This window comes from Dreissena polymorpha, chromosome 1, assembly GCF_020536995.1.
Source record: "Dreissena polymorpha isolate Duluth1 chromosome 1, UMN_Dpol_1.0, whole genome shotgun sequence".
NCBI classification, from domain to species: domain Eukaryota; kingdom Metazoa; phylum Mollusca; class Bivalvia; order Myida; family Dreissenidae; genus Dreissena; species Dreissena polymorpha.
The window spans coordinates 130,260,483-130,278,348 of NC_068355.1; the positions used below are offsets into that span (position 1 = coordinate 130,260,483).

The following is a 17,866-nucleotide window of genomic DNA, read 5'->3' on the forward strand; positions in this document are numbered from 1 at the left end:
TATATAAAGTTTCTTTTCAGAAAACACACAAGCTATTGGTGAAACATCGCTCGTTTGACGTGAAGGTGTTTAACCGATCGCAAGTACGGATGCGTAACACATGCCTCAACTCTCTTGATTATGGCTGGCATCTTATGAATGATAACTTTATTCCTGTGAAAAAATACTTCAAACAGTCCAAAAGTGACTTCGAAAAGTTCGTAACAAGTCGAATTTCATACCTTTTGAAGCCAACTGATGTTAAATAAATAAAATAAAAACTCAGTTTCTTAATTGAAGTTTTGCCACACATGTATATTATTTTTAGAGATAGGAAGTGCTATTAAAAACTATTTTTAAATTAACCATTTTTGTAAATGCTAAATTTAGTTCAGTCATAAAAAATGCGTTTTCATAGCAATATATTGAATTTTGCACATGTTTTCACTAGTACTGTATGAACTGGCAACTGCGCGCGGGGAAATATTACCGCTTATTTCCATCCATGTAGTATTTTCCAGTGATAGAAACTATTCAAATTGAGCGAAAAGCATGTTTTCCACCACTTTATTCTTATTCGTTGCGAAGCAGTGAAAGAAAAGTCTCGTCACAGGTTCTTGAATATATGTAGAAACCACAATCACCTCTTGTATTTCAGTGCCAATTTATACAATTCTGCACTTTCAAGAGTCGAGGATTTTCATTGAGAAATTTTGTAGACATATGCTACTTACAGAAAAGTACATATTCGAAACGGCTTCAATCAATTAAGCTTGATTTCGCACATGTTTATTCTAGCACCTGCATAGAAAGTCCTAAGACTGTTGAGTAATATTACTCAAAAATAAGTCTTCGTAAGTACTATCTTGTGATTAAAAATTACATTCAAATTGTATATTATTTCATAATATCTTCGTTGTGATATAGGAAAACAGACAACATATTTAAGATAAACATAGATGTACATTCAAAGGCGCGTTTTTGTTTTTAAGCAATAAATTGTGCCTTTTGTATTCGGACAAAATTTCAAGATCCCCAATTGCAAAAGTTTAAGGTTTTTATGGGTACTTGCAAACAAACAGTTGTACCAAAAAAAATACTTTAAAGCGTTTACAATAAGTTCTATGTTGACCTCCATTTAGGGGTAGATTGACTGGTCAAGTATTGGAAACGTGAAATATGTAGAACGATTGATCCGTAGAATTAATATTCCAACGCTGAATATTTTGGCCTAACAGCAGTTAGAAAATAGCGGGTGTAATCACATACACGTATAAACACTCAACGAAAGTTATGACATCATATGGTAACTTCCGGTATATTTTGTTTGTTGTTTCGGAATTTAAAGGGCCTTTTCACAGATTTTGGCATATATTGAAGTTTGTCATTAAATGCTTTATATTGATAAATGTAAACATTTGATCTAAAAAGCTCCAGTAACAAAACAAGAATAAAATTAAAGATTGAAAAACAGTAACCCTCAAATAGGCTCGAAGTACTGACCCCTGGAGTAAATGTCTATCGCTTAGACCACTCGACCATCCGTGCTCATACAATGAGTGATGTATTTTATACTTTATATAAGCAATCATCGTAGTATCACAAAATATAACGACAACAACAAATCGTCAAAAATGCATATAATGGATATTTTAGAGCACAGGTGGTTAGCGTGTGGCTAAGATATTAATTAGTGAAACATCATTTTGAATGATGAATAATCATATTATAACGAAAAATTAAATTTTATGAAAAAAAATCACTATCAAATATATATATAGTTATATATATATATATTTGATAGTGATTTTTTTCAGAAATTTAAATTTTTCGTTATAATATGATTATTTATCATTCAAAATGATGTTTTCACTAATTAATATCATAGCAACACGCTAACCACCTGTGTTTTAAAGCATGGTTAAAGTTCAGTATTACTGTTTTGTTACAAATATCATAACTACAACGAAAATTTGCAAATCTGAAACATTTCTTTTAATTTCGTCAATTTACCAAAACGTGAAAAGGTTGTCGGCGATTGATTTTAACTTCATTTTAATACCAAAACATTTAAGTGAATACTTACTATACGTGTAATTACTAGTTATTAACAAATACATGTACTTAGTAAGCAGGTGGAAAACGTCATTCACATGTTCATGCGATTGAAAGTCCGTTGTCATTTTACTTGTGATTATTATACATTTAAACATGTCATCGCACACATGAAGGAAACACCTGTACTACAATTCATCCAATCGCTTTTAGGTGGTAGTTTTGTCCGCAGACCCGACAGATACCCCAATGGACGGGGTGTTAAAGGTGTCGGGACCCGTCGACTTCGGCGGCACATTTCCGGTGGGTTGATCTATTGGTCGAGGAATGAGCTCACCACTCACTGTACGAATTCCCACACTTCCTTTTGGGCCTGGATTAAGAATTTCGTTTAAGCTGACCTCTTTGAATTTCGCCACTTGTCCGCTCCCAATCGGTTCTCCAGGGACAAAATGACCATTTGGACCTAAAGGTTCACCTGGTGACATTGATCCCAGAGCCTCGCCAGTATTTGGACCAAGCGGTGTTCCGGGTACCAATGGTTGCCCTTGATTCGTGTTGATGGGGGGCTTATCTGAAATTCCAAGATAATTGTCATATGAATATGAAACAATATGCATAATTCCGGTAAATCGACAACTTGGTCCTTAAAAATGTCTAAACCAGTAACATGAATTATTGGCATTTCATCGATAGTGAATCCTATGTATGTAATTGGTTCATAACTTTTAGAGTTTTACGTCGTTTTATTGTGAGAATCACACCATTTGACTTAGGCAAGGTTTGAAAAAGGAGACAAATTGAGTTTATGTTTTGTTTCACATCTTGATGCACGTTTTCTATGACGTAAGGTATAAAGTTTTATCGGGCTGTTTGGATTGTTCAATAAACCTCTTTGATGAAGCAAATATGCGTCTAACTCCGGTTGCTCATCCTCCGCACTAAAATATCTGAATGCTGATACATGCACCTTTTAACTGGGATTGTTAGCCCGGTGTTAATACACGAATTTTAATGAGTAAGATATTATTACTGAAAACGATAGTATCAACAACAGTGTTGCTTGTTTAACGAAAGAAGCAGCAAAAGCATTAAATACGTCAATCACCAAATCATGCTCATTTGTATTTGCATTCTTATCAACAACATCACTGTAATTGTCGATATAAAATGACAGAAAATATTCAAACAGTTGTCATACAAAGCAATGAGGCTTTATGCAAATCGATTACTAATTATATCTGTTAGACAGTGATAAGTGATATTATGGGCATTTTCACTGTTGAATTGAGCTGATAAGAATTAACAGGTCAAAAGAGTTAGTTAAAATGTGGTAACTGACCAATTATCTGCAACTCAACATCTTGCTACCAGTGGTTTATAAAATATATATATTATGTTCGATATTTTACATGACTCACCCAGTCCTCTAAGCAGAAATGATCCGTAAAACAAAATTGTGTCTTTGAGTCGTATGAACGAATCCCCACTAAAACTAAATTTAGATTCACATCGTACGTCGAATCATTTATGTCGTCAGTTGTCAACACGAAAGTACGCTTGATATTCAAATGTATTATTTTTCTCTTTCCGGGATATTGTTTTAGTATGTTGATGCTGCATTAACAAATATAAGTGTATATGAAGTGAAAACACCAAAAATAAACAACGGTTTCGATAGACACCTATAAACATAGCATATACCAGGGGGGGGGGGGGGGGGGGGAAGGGGGGCTGCGTTTACGGGAGCTTACCGCGTTTAAGTGAGAAAGTTGGAGCAAAACTTCAAAGATGGCGTCGTTTGTTGGGTTTTCTTAAAGGAAGGGAGGATATTTTCACCCGGTAAGCCCCTTTGTATTTATAATTATTTCAAATGAATACGCCGTTTCGGCTCTCCGGTGTGTGTGCTTCCCTCGGTTTTTTGTTTCAAGATCGTAGACGTCGGGATAAAAAAGTTATTGAAGGAAAACCGTCCACAAATCTGTTGTCTCCTTACGTGACGTTCGAGAAATGGGATGTACAAATACCATTTGCTCTTTTAATACACAGTATTGATGCACGTGTACGGTTAAATATAATTAAAATAATGATTATTTCATTTTGCCGACGCCGTTTTTTCACTGATAACTAATTTATTGACAAAAACTATTGGTTTAACCCCTCTTTTTGGAACTTTACTTCCTTTAAGCACATTTTGGGACATTACTTCTAAATGACCAACACAGTTCATACCCATGTAAGAAGGTAATACACGAACTTTCTGTCGTGAATGAATTTACCATTGATATAAATGTTTTATAGAACGTTTCCTCTGTTTAAATGTACAGTACACCTCTTTCATACTTTTCAAAGATACGAAACCTCAAGCTACATTACAAAAGATGACACATAACTTGTATTGTTATAAACTGCTACATTATATGTGGGGAGCTTCACCTTTTTGCAATATACATGTACTATTAAGCAGCATAGCGTCCTTTTTGGAAGGGATAATATGTTCTGATGTTATGAAACTTACCGGTTCGGAATCCACACGACGCATATATACATTTATGAATGAAATGCTTCATGGTCGCTCTTGGTTACAAGAAAAATTCCCACGCACGGATTTCAACCGTCATTGTTTACAATCAATTAAGCGCGCAAGTACTGGAATTGGTATAGCGTTTTTTTAAGGTGCATGTCCAGCGCGTGTGCCGGGAAAACAGGGCTTAATGTATTGTTTTTTTGTTCAGCTCTATAATATTAATATCAAATCTGTATGAAAAATGTCGGTGAAAATTAATCCGGTGTTAATTTTTGAAAATATTGAGGCGTTCATTAATTATGGATCTAAAACGGAGCATAAGTCCGCATATAAAAAACACCGGGCATATTGCATATTAGTTTGGAGACATGAAATAATTTCGAAAGAAAGCAATACGAGGTTCAATTCTTTATGAGCAAATCTCGCTGCGCACGATTACTCTCTTACTTCTCGTATATATTTGACTCTTATGAATCTTGGCAAATACCTAGTGTTTTATTTTGCTTAATCTAAATTAAGTTATGCATCTATATGTAGTGATTGTAAATCGGTTCCCCAAAACGGAGTCGATTATTCGGAGGCCATAATCAGCGATTAATCGATTAATCAGCTTTTTTAACAAAAAAATAAGTTTTTAATATTTAACCAATGTTTTTGTTGATATTAACATTATATTACTATAATTTATCAAAAAGAACTTTATCATGACTATTCCTTATGTGTTTTGTGATTTAATAACGAATACATGCTTAAAAATCTTGCTCTGTGTTTGAAATATTGTGGCTGCAATGTTACGTATTGTGTGAAAAAGGCGTTTAACCCCAATAACTACAGCAAATCTTGTACAGAGTGAAGAGTAATACAGATTATTAAATAAAAACAGACCTTTAAAAAGTAATTTTATTTCAAAAGAACAATTTGTATGATCATTATCAGAAGAATATGAAAAAATCTACTTAAATATGGACCTTATGATAATAGTTTCTTGACAAGGAAAGGGAACAAATTCTTCTCTGACCGACATCTTGAATGAATTGGCTATATAGCCGCTATACACATCAGTATTACGATCGCTGATAGGTTTAAAGGGGTTGTTTTATAATGTTATTAATTAGTTGAATTCATATTGTCTTTGAGCTGAAGACAGCCGTTTGGGCCTGAGGCCGCAGGCTCAATAACAAAGCCAATATGAATTCAACTAATTTATGACAATTTTATTAATTAACTTTATATTATTCAGCAAGAAAAGCTTGAATTTCACTTTCGAATTACAAATTTACAGTTTTTTGCTATTTAATTAAGAATGAAGTTTTGAAAAATAGGAAAATTTCTGTTCTATACAACTTATTGGTGAACAGAAACAATAGCATTTAAACTAAGTATATGACGAAAGATGTTTCCTAGACATTACATGATACAGGAACACAATTTGACAGGTCGCGAAATTATGTAAAATTTACCTGAATAACCATGATAACATTTCAGCCACACTGGATCCACTACCGTTGTTTTTGATACAACTCAGAAAGACAATAAGGATGGAAAACTTACTTATTGCCATTAGGAATTGCATTTATAATGTGTAAATCCTCCATGATTTCGAATTAATTTTGCTGTCTGCGTTCGTGTACTTGCACTTGTAGCTCATTGAAAACATTGAAAGTTGTTATTTATGTACGCTGAAATATTGAACCTTACTGTTGTAGTTATACTGCACTATTGTTATTGTCAAAAAATGGAGCTGAATATGCTAGGGGCTGAGTGCTTAAAGTATATGTTTAAAGATTTAAACTTTTGCACACACAAAAAAAAGATATCGAATGATCCGTGCGGTAAAAAAAATCGTCAACTTTTCGTCGACTCTAAATTTTCATCGTCATCGTCACGTCAGCAGCAATTCGTCGATGACGCGTCGACGATCTGATCAATCAACTCACCAATATCTATATGTACATTAAGCAGCATAACACGACTTCCAAATGAACAACAGCTCGTTCATATTTGAAAGAGATTGACACGAAATACCTATCCATCTATAATAAAGTTTATATGTGTACTTCAATATTATAGTTTTATAGGATTTTATGTGGTGCAATATAAGTGTTTTCTTAATCATTTTACTGTAGAATTATAAAAATGCTATACACAAAACCTGCCGACAACTGAATCAATTCACCGATTTTAAAGAAGATGGATTGTGGGGTGGCTGATGTACGAGATGATAGAATGTTTATCAGCCCTTTTAGTAATATTTTAATTAATTAAATGTATTTTATGACGTGTCGACCTTATTCTGATATGAAATTTTCTTTAACCATTATTTTACTGTCTTTTCAGATGATGAAGGTTAAAGGGCGATAATAAGTGCATCTTTCGTTGCAGTATATGTAATTAGGAATTTAAAATTAGCGGAGGACTGGGATACCATTCCCCATTCATGGACCACATGAGTTTAAATGTAGAATATGCAAGAGGGTCCTTCAACAGAGCCGGACTAAAACAGCAAATAAAACAAACGAACCAAACAAAAAAATGTACAGCTAATGTATTATGTGTTTTTTTGTTTGTTTTATTTTATTATTTCTACATAGACAGGTCTGACATATAATTGCTATGAGTGCTACTTAATTACACGTTTTGTTCCGTATATGTCATGATGCTAGTTTCTAACTTTTTTATGAAAATAATCTGTGTTACGTCATTTCTTCCAACGATGTCTCTGCATATATTTTAAATTGTATTCAGCACTTTCATACATGATTAAAACAGATTTGGGTCGGAATGAATTCGTTATGCATTTGACATATTAACATTACTTACGATTAGAAGGCAATGTAAGGAACAAACGAAATTATCTTTCTAAGTGAACCAATACTTTATTCCATCAATACAACAGTCTTAAATAATATGTATTCACATAGGTATAAAAGAGAAATAAATATACATGTATATGTTGATCACTTCTACTGAATCATATCGTGTATTGCATTTGCACAAACCTTTCTATCCACTACAAATTCACTTTTTGCGATTATAATATAATGACCAACTCAGAACTGGTTTAAAAGAAGGTCGTCCAAAATGTGTCACATCAAAGTCACATTAATGTATTAAATAAACAATTAATCTTTAAGTTTTCATAAAAAAACATCCACCGATATGCATCTTCTAAGCAGTTGTCAGGTATTCCAAATTGCTTCATGCATTCCGAATCGCACTAATGGTAGTATTTGGTTACAGCAACCTTATACTAGTATCGAACCGGCTTTACCCTTTTCTTTTTTTCATTACACTTATATTGCACGTATATGTGATTGTTTGGCGTGGCACTTCGACGTAATCTTTTTTCTTTGATTGGTGGGTTTTCATGTACCTATCGCTTTCTAGAGCGGTACACACTTCGTTACGCCGTCTTGTTTTATCTTGGCATCCTCAACATATATAACTGGCGTCTTGATATCTGGAAATAGTAAGCATAGTATTCCGTTTAGTAGGCATAGTATTCCGTTTGATGCATATTTAAACATAAGTATGCCCAAATGTGTTAAAATAAACAGGTAAGAATTACACTGTGTTAATAATACTGTCGAATGTCTTATATTACTCACACTAAATGTTAGCGTTAAGTACGCGATAAAACATATAATAATAAAAATTAATAATATAACAATTAATAGAAAAAAAGATAACCCATGATTTCCTCAAGTGAAAATGTTTTCCAAAACATTCGCACCAATGCGGAATTCATTCACGGAAGTCATTTCGCATAAAACCTTCTAACACAGAAGAGAGCTGTTTATCATTTGGAAGTCAGGTCCCAAAATGTGCTTAAAAGGAAGTTTAGGTCCAAAATTGGGATAACCCGTTATAATTCGGCAGTAAATGAATTAATAGACATAAAAACGCGTCGAAATAATAAAATAATCGTGATTTATATATATATATATCTGTAAACATGCACAAGTACTGTTTATTATGAGAGAAAATGATATTCGAACATCAACATCTCGAAGGTCAAGAAATTAAACAACAAACTTGTCGACGGTTTCGCTTCAATAACTTTTTTATTCCGACGTCTACGGTATTGAAACAAAAAACCGAGGGGAGCACAAACACCGTCGAGCCGAAAGGGCTTATGCATTTAAAAGAAATATAAATATAAACTGGCTTACCGGGTGAAAATATCCGCTACTCCTTCACGAAAAACACTAAAACGACGCCATCTTTGAAGTTATGCTCCAACTTTCTCACTTAAACGCGGTAAGCTCCCGTATACGCAGGCCCCCTGATATACTGTCAGATGCCCATAATATCACTTTAAAGAAAGTTCATATAGTATAAGCTCACTCAGTTATTTATATGGTAATTTAGCAAATTATATACTTTTGTTGATGAAAAGAACATTGCTCCCAAGTTCAGCGACCCTCTGGTGAAAAAGTGAAAGCGCAACTTCTTATAAGGCACACATTTGAAAAACCAAGGGTCATTAGTTTCTTTTTATTACGAATGCAGTTGTTGATCGAATGTTACCAAGCATTCTCACCCTATCCCATCAATTTCCCTGAAAACTGAAGAAATAATGTGGAACTTAGAGGAATGCAGCGACTAAACGGCACATTTAAGATAAAATACATGTAAATTCAAATATTTGTAACTGTGAAAATTCTTCTGTATAATGTTGGTTTGGATCTTTTGAAGTCAAACAGACCTTCAATAATTATATAGTTATAGAAGCGCTGTGTATAGAGTCAGAAGCTAAATTTAACATCGTTAAATCCGTTTCCTTAAAAGAATAAGTACTTTTAATCATTTGAATTTTCAACCAGAATAATGAAATAAACCGCTAGATCTAATTCGCTCACAGCATTACATTGCGTTACATTAGTGCAACCGGCAATAGTCGAACAATACCCGATACCATTTGTCAAACACACTAACGTTTAAACATTAACTGGTTTGCTGCAAACGTTGTTAATCCGTCTTTAGAAGTTAATAATTCACCGTGTTGCTGCAAACGCATTTGTTCCGTCCTTATGCGATAAACACTCTCTTAGTTTGTTGCTGCAAACGTACCGGTAGTTGTTCGGCCCTCAGACGTCCTTGCCCTGAACTTTAATCAATATAAACGGACTCCCAGAGCCTTTGATAATGAATAAACTTCATAAACATGTTAAATTTACCTGAATGGCAACCTACGGATGTTATCCTTTGCATGCACCCTATAAAAACACGACGATGTTTCAACACACTTTTCTCGCTGACATTTTAATGTTGAAATTGAAACAGTGTATTCTGTTTCGAATACCACATCGTTATCGACTTTAATAGGCTCCATCACATAACCCAACGTGCAAAATATTGGTGTACTGCGACCTAACCAATATTGGGTCAATTTTCCAATATGGCGGATACAGCGTACAAAAGTAAAACTAAGTCAATAAAAAGCAATTATTTCTTGCTTGAATGGTACCATTTGGATGAGTTTGTGGTTTAGACAGGTAAACTTTAAGTAAGTTCTTGCAGTTTCAGTGTTCCTTAACCCTTGCATTGTTGATAACATTTTGCACCCATGGACAAGAGAGAGCGCATTGCAACTCTCAACAACCCATTGGGTTATAAAGCTGAGAGTTGAATTATTGCAACTAGCCCTGACTTTTGCTCGTCTTGTCTCTTTTGTTCCAATAACATATTGCCAATGAACTGTTTTTCTTGAAGCTTTTGTTCGGTGAGTTTTTGCTGTTCTTTAAGCCGTTGTTCTGCGAGCTGAAGTTGTGTAAGAAGGTTTCAACCGTTATTTGTTGTTCTCAAAGCTTTTGTTCTGCGATTAGCTTTTCTATAAGCCGTTGTTTATCTCTAAGCTTTTACTGAACCATTTCTTGTTGTTATCTCCCTTTGTTCAGCAAGCTGGTGTTTTTAAGATTTTATTACGTCAGTGCTTGCTTAATCATCTTTTGTTCAGCAAGTTATTGTTTTTACTCCTTTGTTCGGCTTACGGTTTCTCTCTTCTACATTCGGCCATATCATGCGCTCGTCGCATGCGTTCTTTTAGTATGTCGTACTTTTAAATGTAGTTGTTGGATTAGTGATTCCCATCAGTCTTCGATTATGTTCTCACTGTTTATGAAATACCTGGAACCAGGTTTGCGCTTTAATGTTTAGGCATATAAAGGTTCAGGCGCACGCATGTGTACTGTTTACATGGTATACATGCAAAAAAGCATAGCATTAGGTCCAATATTCTTTTATAAGCAAAAATAACACACAATAAGCGGCTAACGCGTATGTATGCTGTACGTACCTGGTGCACCCTGTGGTTGCTCTGCCTTTACGGTCGAGGATGGGTTAGGATTGGCGTTCTTGGAAATGTCAGTACCCGTCGATTTTGGCGGAGTATTTCCGGTGGCGTGATCCTTTGCTCGAGGAATGAGCTCGCCACTGATGGTCCGAATTCCAGAACTTTCCCCACTTGCTTTGGTGCTAACATTAAGAATTTCGTTCAAGTTGGTCTCTTTGAATTGCGCCTCTTGTCCTCTACCTATTGGTTCGCCGGGGGCAAAAGATCCAGGGTTCTTGGTTAGCTCATCTGAAATGCAAAGAGAATCTTTAGGAAATTCAAATGCCAAAGCCCGGAAAAACAACAACTTGATTCCAAGAACAAACTTAACTAGTCAAATCAATTATTTGCATTTCAACAACAGTCAATCCTATTTTTTTGTTTGGTTCATTACTTTTATTGATTTTGTTTTTGTTGTTATGCCTGTGTTATGAAAGATAGGAATTTCAGATACACTTGTAATAATGTGTTCATGTCATTTATTTTGGGTATAACTCCCTTCGACTTTTGCCCGATTATGATGAAAGAGATAAATTGTGTTTACGATTTGCTGATCACCCTGATGCAGTTTTTAGTCAAAACTAAATAGCTGGAAATTGCTGCTATAATTTAACATTCGTTCCCACAACTTTCGCGACTCTTGTAATCGAATAAGGTAGGAGTGCTTGGATACAATCCGGGTCCTCACATATGAAGCATCATGCGCGAAAAGACCTACAATAACTTTGAAATACACGTAAACACGCCAGTTAACTGATGATTTCATGGTAGGTAGTGCACTGTTTGGTAAATGTGCTGCTGACCCATGCACCCACGGTTCAATCACCGTTCTCGGATGCATTAGAGTTTGGTTGGTGGTCATCATATTTGGCAAGGAGAATTCCCTCCGGCTAATGCGGCTCACAGCCACAGCCAAGTTTAGAACCATTCAGGTAAAACAAAATACCTTGGAATTGCAGCTATAATACAAAACTTCGACCTAACTCCCGTGCATCTAGAAAGTTAAAAAGGCCGGAGTGCAAGAATACACAATTGGTCATTCACAGAACAGATCAGAACAGAACATAATTTTATTACACATAAACTTTACAGTTTCTAGTGTTAAACAAAAACAATAATACAAAATACATGACTATAGTAAGTGGATTTAGCAGAAATGTTATATAATAGTTATGGGTGAACTTTACAGATACTTGAACAAAACTCGTTTTAAATCACATGTTAACAGTGTATATTGCTACATATGAATGTTTTTTACTACTTTTGTAATCATTAAGGTAAAACATTAATTGTAATTTTAAGGAGCATAGAATATAACAGTGCGCATCCAAACCACATACAATTTAAGTAGCAACGGCACAATTATAGTTGAACTTGTATCATAACACATCGGCATAGTCTATAATCAGTAAAATATAAAAATAATTTTAATTTCGAAATATAAAAATAATTATACTTTCGAAGGAGCACACATTATACATTCGAATCACACTCACAAAATCAGGTATCGAAACAGTACCGGATAATACATATAATTAATATGAATGCAACATCTATATCATTATATACTAAAAACAATACATGTTCAAATATAGCATATCACATGATGTCATATTGTATTCAATATACATTTTAAACTATAAAACAAATACATTGTATAAATTATACATTATTATTGGTATAACGATTGCGAATCTTGAGTGCTTCTGAAATGAATTTTCCTAACTTTAGCATTTCATTTTTATTTTCTGTATTTAATAATATTGTGAGTTTGGACATACTAGGTCTGACTCTGTAATAGGTTTTAATATAGTTTTCTCTAATTTGGGCACATTTAGAACATTTCAACAAAAAGTGGTATTCATCTTCTATTTCATTACTGTCACATAATTGGCAGAGATGCAAGTTTCGTTCTAATCTATCATATCTTCCAGTCTGTATTCTCAGGTTATGAGCACAGATGCGTGTTTTCGTAATCGCTGTTCTTAAATTTCTTGAAACAATCGTCTCTAAATATGGTTCAAACGAAAATGTTGTTTTAATTGCTTTGTATACAAGTATTACCCTATTATCATTAATATCTCGATTCCACTCTTGTAAGTATTCGTCGATAACTCTTTGTTTAAACAAAGACAAAAAATTAACCTCGTTGATTTGTGAGTTATTAGACCAAACATAATTAAATCCGTAACCTTCCCAAACCAGTTCAATGTATTATCATTTACGGCAATTAGACCATCTTCCAATATATAGCGCAATATTATGTTTTCGCTTCTAGTTATTTTAAACCAATATTTTACGATACGTACATATCTGTTAATATACAACGGGTATCTACCAAGTTCACCGTAAACGGCTACACTTGAGGTTGATTTTCTGACACCAAGAACAGCTTTGAAGAATTTAAGGTGCAATTTTTCCAACTCGATACACTTTGAGAAACCCCATATTTCACACGAGTATGTGATAATTGAAGATACAGAAGCATCAAATAACTGCAAAGCTACCTTTGGTTTACATTTATAAGTTTTCAGGTTGGATAACTAAACGTTGAGTGCTTTTAAGTCCTTACCACGAAAAGTATTAGTATTGAGATTATAGTTCCCTGTATAATTAAAGGTTACACCCAGATAAATAAAATCGTTAACAATGTCTATGTTTTCGTTACCATATACCCACCGCTCATTACGTTTGATAGCTCCGCGTTTGCAGAAAACAATACTTTTTGGTTTTTGGAATGTTAACTTGCAAACCCCAGGTATTACAATATTCATATAAACGGTCGATAGACTGTTGTAGGTCTTCCGGCGTTTCACCTATGACAACCATATCGTCTGCAAACAGAAGTAGATTTAAACATATGTCTTGTATATTTATTCCAGCATAATGTCTATTTTGTAAAAACATTTCAAGATCGTCCACGAAAAGAGAAAAAAAGGATCGGCGATGTTATCTGCCCCTGTCTTAGTCCGATTGATATTCAAAAATACTCCGAATATATGTTACAATGTCTAACACATGCTTTGACCGACTGGTACATACTGCGTATTATGTGCAACATTTTGCCGTCCAAATTGGACTTGTATAACTTTAACCACAGCGCATTTAAATATATAGAATCAAAACAACGTTTCATATCTATGAAACAACAATACAATCGTTTATTCATATTAACATATTTTTGAATACTAATTGAATGGAGTATGAAAACCGCATCTATTGTTGACCTGCCTTTTCTAAACCCAAACTGCGCGTCAGATATAACATCGTTTATTTCACACCATGTTGTTATTCGCTGGTTGAGTACACATGTAAACAGCTTTGCGAAGTTACTTAATAAGGTGATGCCTCTATAATTACTAGGGTCGGAGTTATCACCCTTCTTATATATAGGAATTATAATCCCTTCAGTCCAAGTTAAAGGGAATTTGCCTGTATTTAAAATCATGTTAAAAATCGTTGTAATGTAACCCGCCAAAATATCACAGGCTTCTATAAAATATTCGTTAAGCAATTTATCTACGCCAGGTGATTTACATTTCTTTAAGACGGTAAAAGCTTAAATTACTTCACTATACGTTATTTGGTTATCAAGATCCCCATATACGTTGTCAAAATTGTCGAAGTCATGGTTTGAATTAAAATCTTCTGCGTTGGCATTTTAATTAAAAATTTTCATTTGAAAACATTTGCTGGAAATGATTCTTAAAGTCATTAAGTGACGTGTTGCTAGTACAACCTGATAGATTGTGTGATCTAAAGTTCTTCCAAAAGTCCTTGGGTTTGTACCGTATAAGATTTTCGAATTGTTTACAGTGTCTGAGATTGTACGCCTTACGCTTATTTTTTGTGATTAATTTAAAAGTACGTTTTAATTGACACCTTTTTTTCCCTATCTGTATCACTATGTGAGTTGTTATATATATACAATGCATCTTTATATGATCGTTTCGCTTCTCGTTATTCTTGATCAAACCATTTATCGCTATCCGATATTGTTGAACTGTCCGTCAGTCAGTATGTCAGTCAGTCTGTCCGTCCGTCCGAAAAAAACTTTATTATTGGCCATAACTTTTTCACTATTGAAGATATCAACTTGATATTTGGCATGCATATGAATCTCATGGAGCTGAAAATTTTTAGTGGCGAAAGGTCAAGGTCAATGTCAAGGTCATCATTCAAGGTCAAATTTTAAATATATGGCGTCTGTCCGTCCGAAAACTTTAACATTGGCCATAACTTTTTCAATATTGAAGATAGCAACTTGATATTTGGCATGCATGTGCATCTCACGGAGCTGCACATTTTGAGTGGTGAAAGGTGAAGGTCAAGGTTATCCTTCAAGGTCAAATGTCTAATATATGGCGTCTGTCCGTCCAAAAACTTTAACATTGGCCATAACTTGTTCACTATTGAAGATAGTAACTTGATATTTGGCATGCATGTGTAAATGATGGTGCTGAACATTTTGAGTGGTGAAAGGTGAAGGTCAATGTTATCCTTCAAGGTCAAATGTCAAATGCATGGCGTCTGTCCGTCCGAAAACTTTAAGATTGGCCATAACATTTTCAATATTGAATATAGCAACTTGATATTTGGCATGCATGTGTATCTCATGAAGCTGCACATTTTGAGTGGTGGAAGTTCAGGCTCAAGGTCATCCTCCAAGGTCACAGGTCAAACAAAAATATTTCAAAGCGGCATTCTCATGAAGCTGCACATTTTGAGTGGTGGAAGTTCAAGGTCAAGGCCATCCTTCAAGGTCAAAGGTAAAAAAAAAATCAAAGCGGCGCAATAGGGGGCATTGTGTTTCTGACGAACACATCTCTTGTTTAATGATGTTTTTACTAATTAATATCATAGCCACACGCAAATCATCTAAATAACTTGTAAGTGGGTCTCATTTTGTCATTATCGAGTGTGGACATATCTTAAGACAAATTATCAAACTTATCATATAGATGAATATGGATGCAACAACAATGGCGTCTTTCAAGCGGTTCACGTAATACATGTGTTTGATTTGACGTAACGAACTAACACGGCTTTCCACACGATACACGCATATTTACAATGGTAAACAGGCCTCTGTCAATACGTAAAGAAGAACATTAACACGTTGCGGTTGCATGCTTACATGTAAATAAAACGTTTTCCATGTTTTGTTTAATTAATTGTTGTCGCTGTTGTTTGGTGTTGTTATTTCAAGCTGAACGAATTTCAGAAACTCACGAAACTCACATCATGTATTTTACCGCTATAATACTTAAACTTTAATAAACTAAAACGAAACAGAAATTTTCGGATTAACTTCAAATAAAACAATTACATAAGTGGCAATTGTTCTAACACGACTTAATTGTTTCTCTCTTTTTTTCTCAAATTTAAGTTTGATTGCGTTCAATGATTATGCATTTCTGTAAAGTATTGTTTACACTTCTTTCAATATGGTCTACATACAACAAACATACATGACATATTTCATTCTTTAAAGTAGCAAGTTTTGTTTCCAAACATTGTATATATTTGAGTGAAAATGACCTATGTTCATATTGTCAAGTTTCTAATTTTTCAATTTTTTGTAATATTTTAAATGAGAATAAAAAATCTGTATGAGATGAAGCGAAGTCGAATTCCAAGCATAGATATTCATTCATTACATTATAATTTATCGATTTTGAATCAATAAATACTTAAATTATAAAATAATAAACCGTTTGTGTCGATTTTCGCAACATATTTATTCTGGTATATCAAATAGATTTAAAAGGATAGCAATAAATTGTGTTTGTGAAGCGTGAAAATACGTTGTTAATCCGCGTGTTTATGTCGTTAATTTAATATTATCTACGACATTTTGATACACAAAATTGAAGTCGGTAAAAATCACTTTTAATTTTTATAACACTGTATAAATACGTACGCCCTTGTCCATCCAGGGATCTTGGAAATCCAATAATCAAAGATAGGAATAGAACAAACATACTATTAAAATGCATTCTCTATATGTATGAAATCCTAAGTGGAAATTGTTGATGCGTAATTACAATTATAAGACGTATAGGTTCAGCACAGTCCTTTCTAATTTAGCTTAAACCACGCTAATTACGTAACACAATATACTTCTCAACATTTAAAATCAAAGCGCTGAAGGCACTGAATTTGTTCGCTGTTGTATAATCTTAGACGCAACTCATTTTTCAAAATTATGTTATAGCTTTTTATATAGCATGCTTGAAACGACCACAACTCATTCAAATTTATAAAGTGTGTCTTAAAACACAGGTCGAGATGTGTTTGTGTTTTTTTTTCAAATCATTGATACAGCTAATCAGTGTGCACATGCTAATCTTATTTGACATGCATTAAGCCCCGTTTTCCCCGAAAGCAGCCAATATGTACATATTACAATGATAAACACTATACTGGCCAACGTTGTCTTACAAGCTGTTAAATACACACTACGTAGTGAACCAGTGAGAACAGGAAGATGCGGTGGTTAGAGCAGACGCTTTTAGCATTCGTCGTCTGCTTAAATTTAATGGAGTTATCCACACAGACAGTCACGGGTTACGGTTCCTACCGTAGCTAAGCCCATACTGATTTGCAAAATTGCGTCTGCATTATTTGTGAGCTCACGCTCACAACTAACAAAAACAATCTGTTGATTTAATGTTTAAACGGTTTGGCGCCGTTATGGATTTTCGAACGCCATGGTTACACCACGTTAACGCCGCATACTGTTATGATTCTTGTCTATATATCAACTTCTCCTACGATTTAATAATTTAATAATGCTCATTTATTTTCTTGTCATCAATCCGTTATTTTCTCTTGCTTCAGTAAGAAGACACACAAACACACTTGCAAACCAAACAAATTTTAATTAAAGGGACATGTTCACAGATATTCGTATATTTTGAAAAATGTCCGTCTACATGTTTATTAACCAATTTATAATGTTTTTTATA

The 17,866-nt window shown here is 34.1% G+C and overlaps 2 protein-coding genes across 2 annotated transcripts in view; one reads left to right on the forward strand and one right to left on the reverse strand.

The window, feature by feature from the left end:
• The window catches only part of LOC127849744 (PHD finger protein 12-like), a 302,244-nt gene that overhangs the window by 55,515 nt on the left and 228,863 nt on the right, over positions 1 to 17,866 (forward strand). The gene's annotated exons all lie outside the window — the stretch shown is intronic.
• On the reverse strand, positions 1,960 to 16,969 carry LOC127849873 (uncharacterized). The gene is made up of 3 exons (XM_052382628.1): positions 16,819 to 16,969; positions 10,860 to 11,144; positions 1,960 to 2,608 (listed from the first exon to the last, which is right to left on the reverse strand). Exons 1-3 carry the CDS (start codon positions 16,892 to 16,894, stop codon positions 2,244 to 2,246), a joined length of 726 nt encoding a protein of 241 aa, XP_052238588.1. The 5' UTR covers positions 16,895 to 16,969; the 3' UTR covers positions 1,960 to 2,243.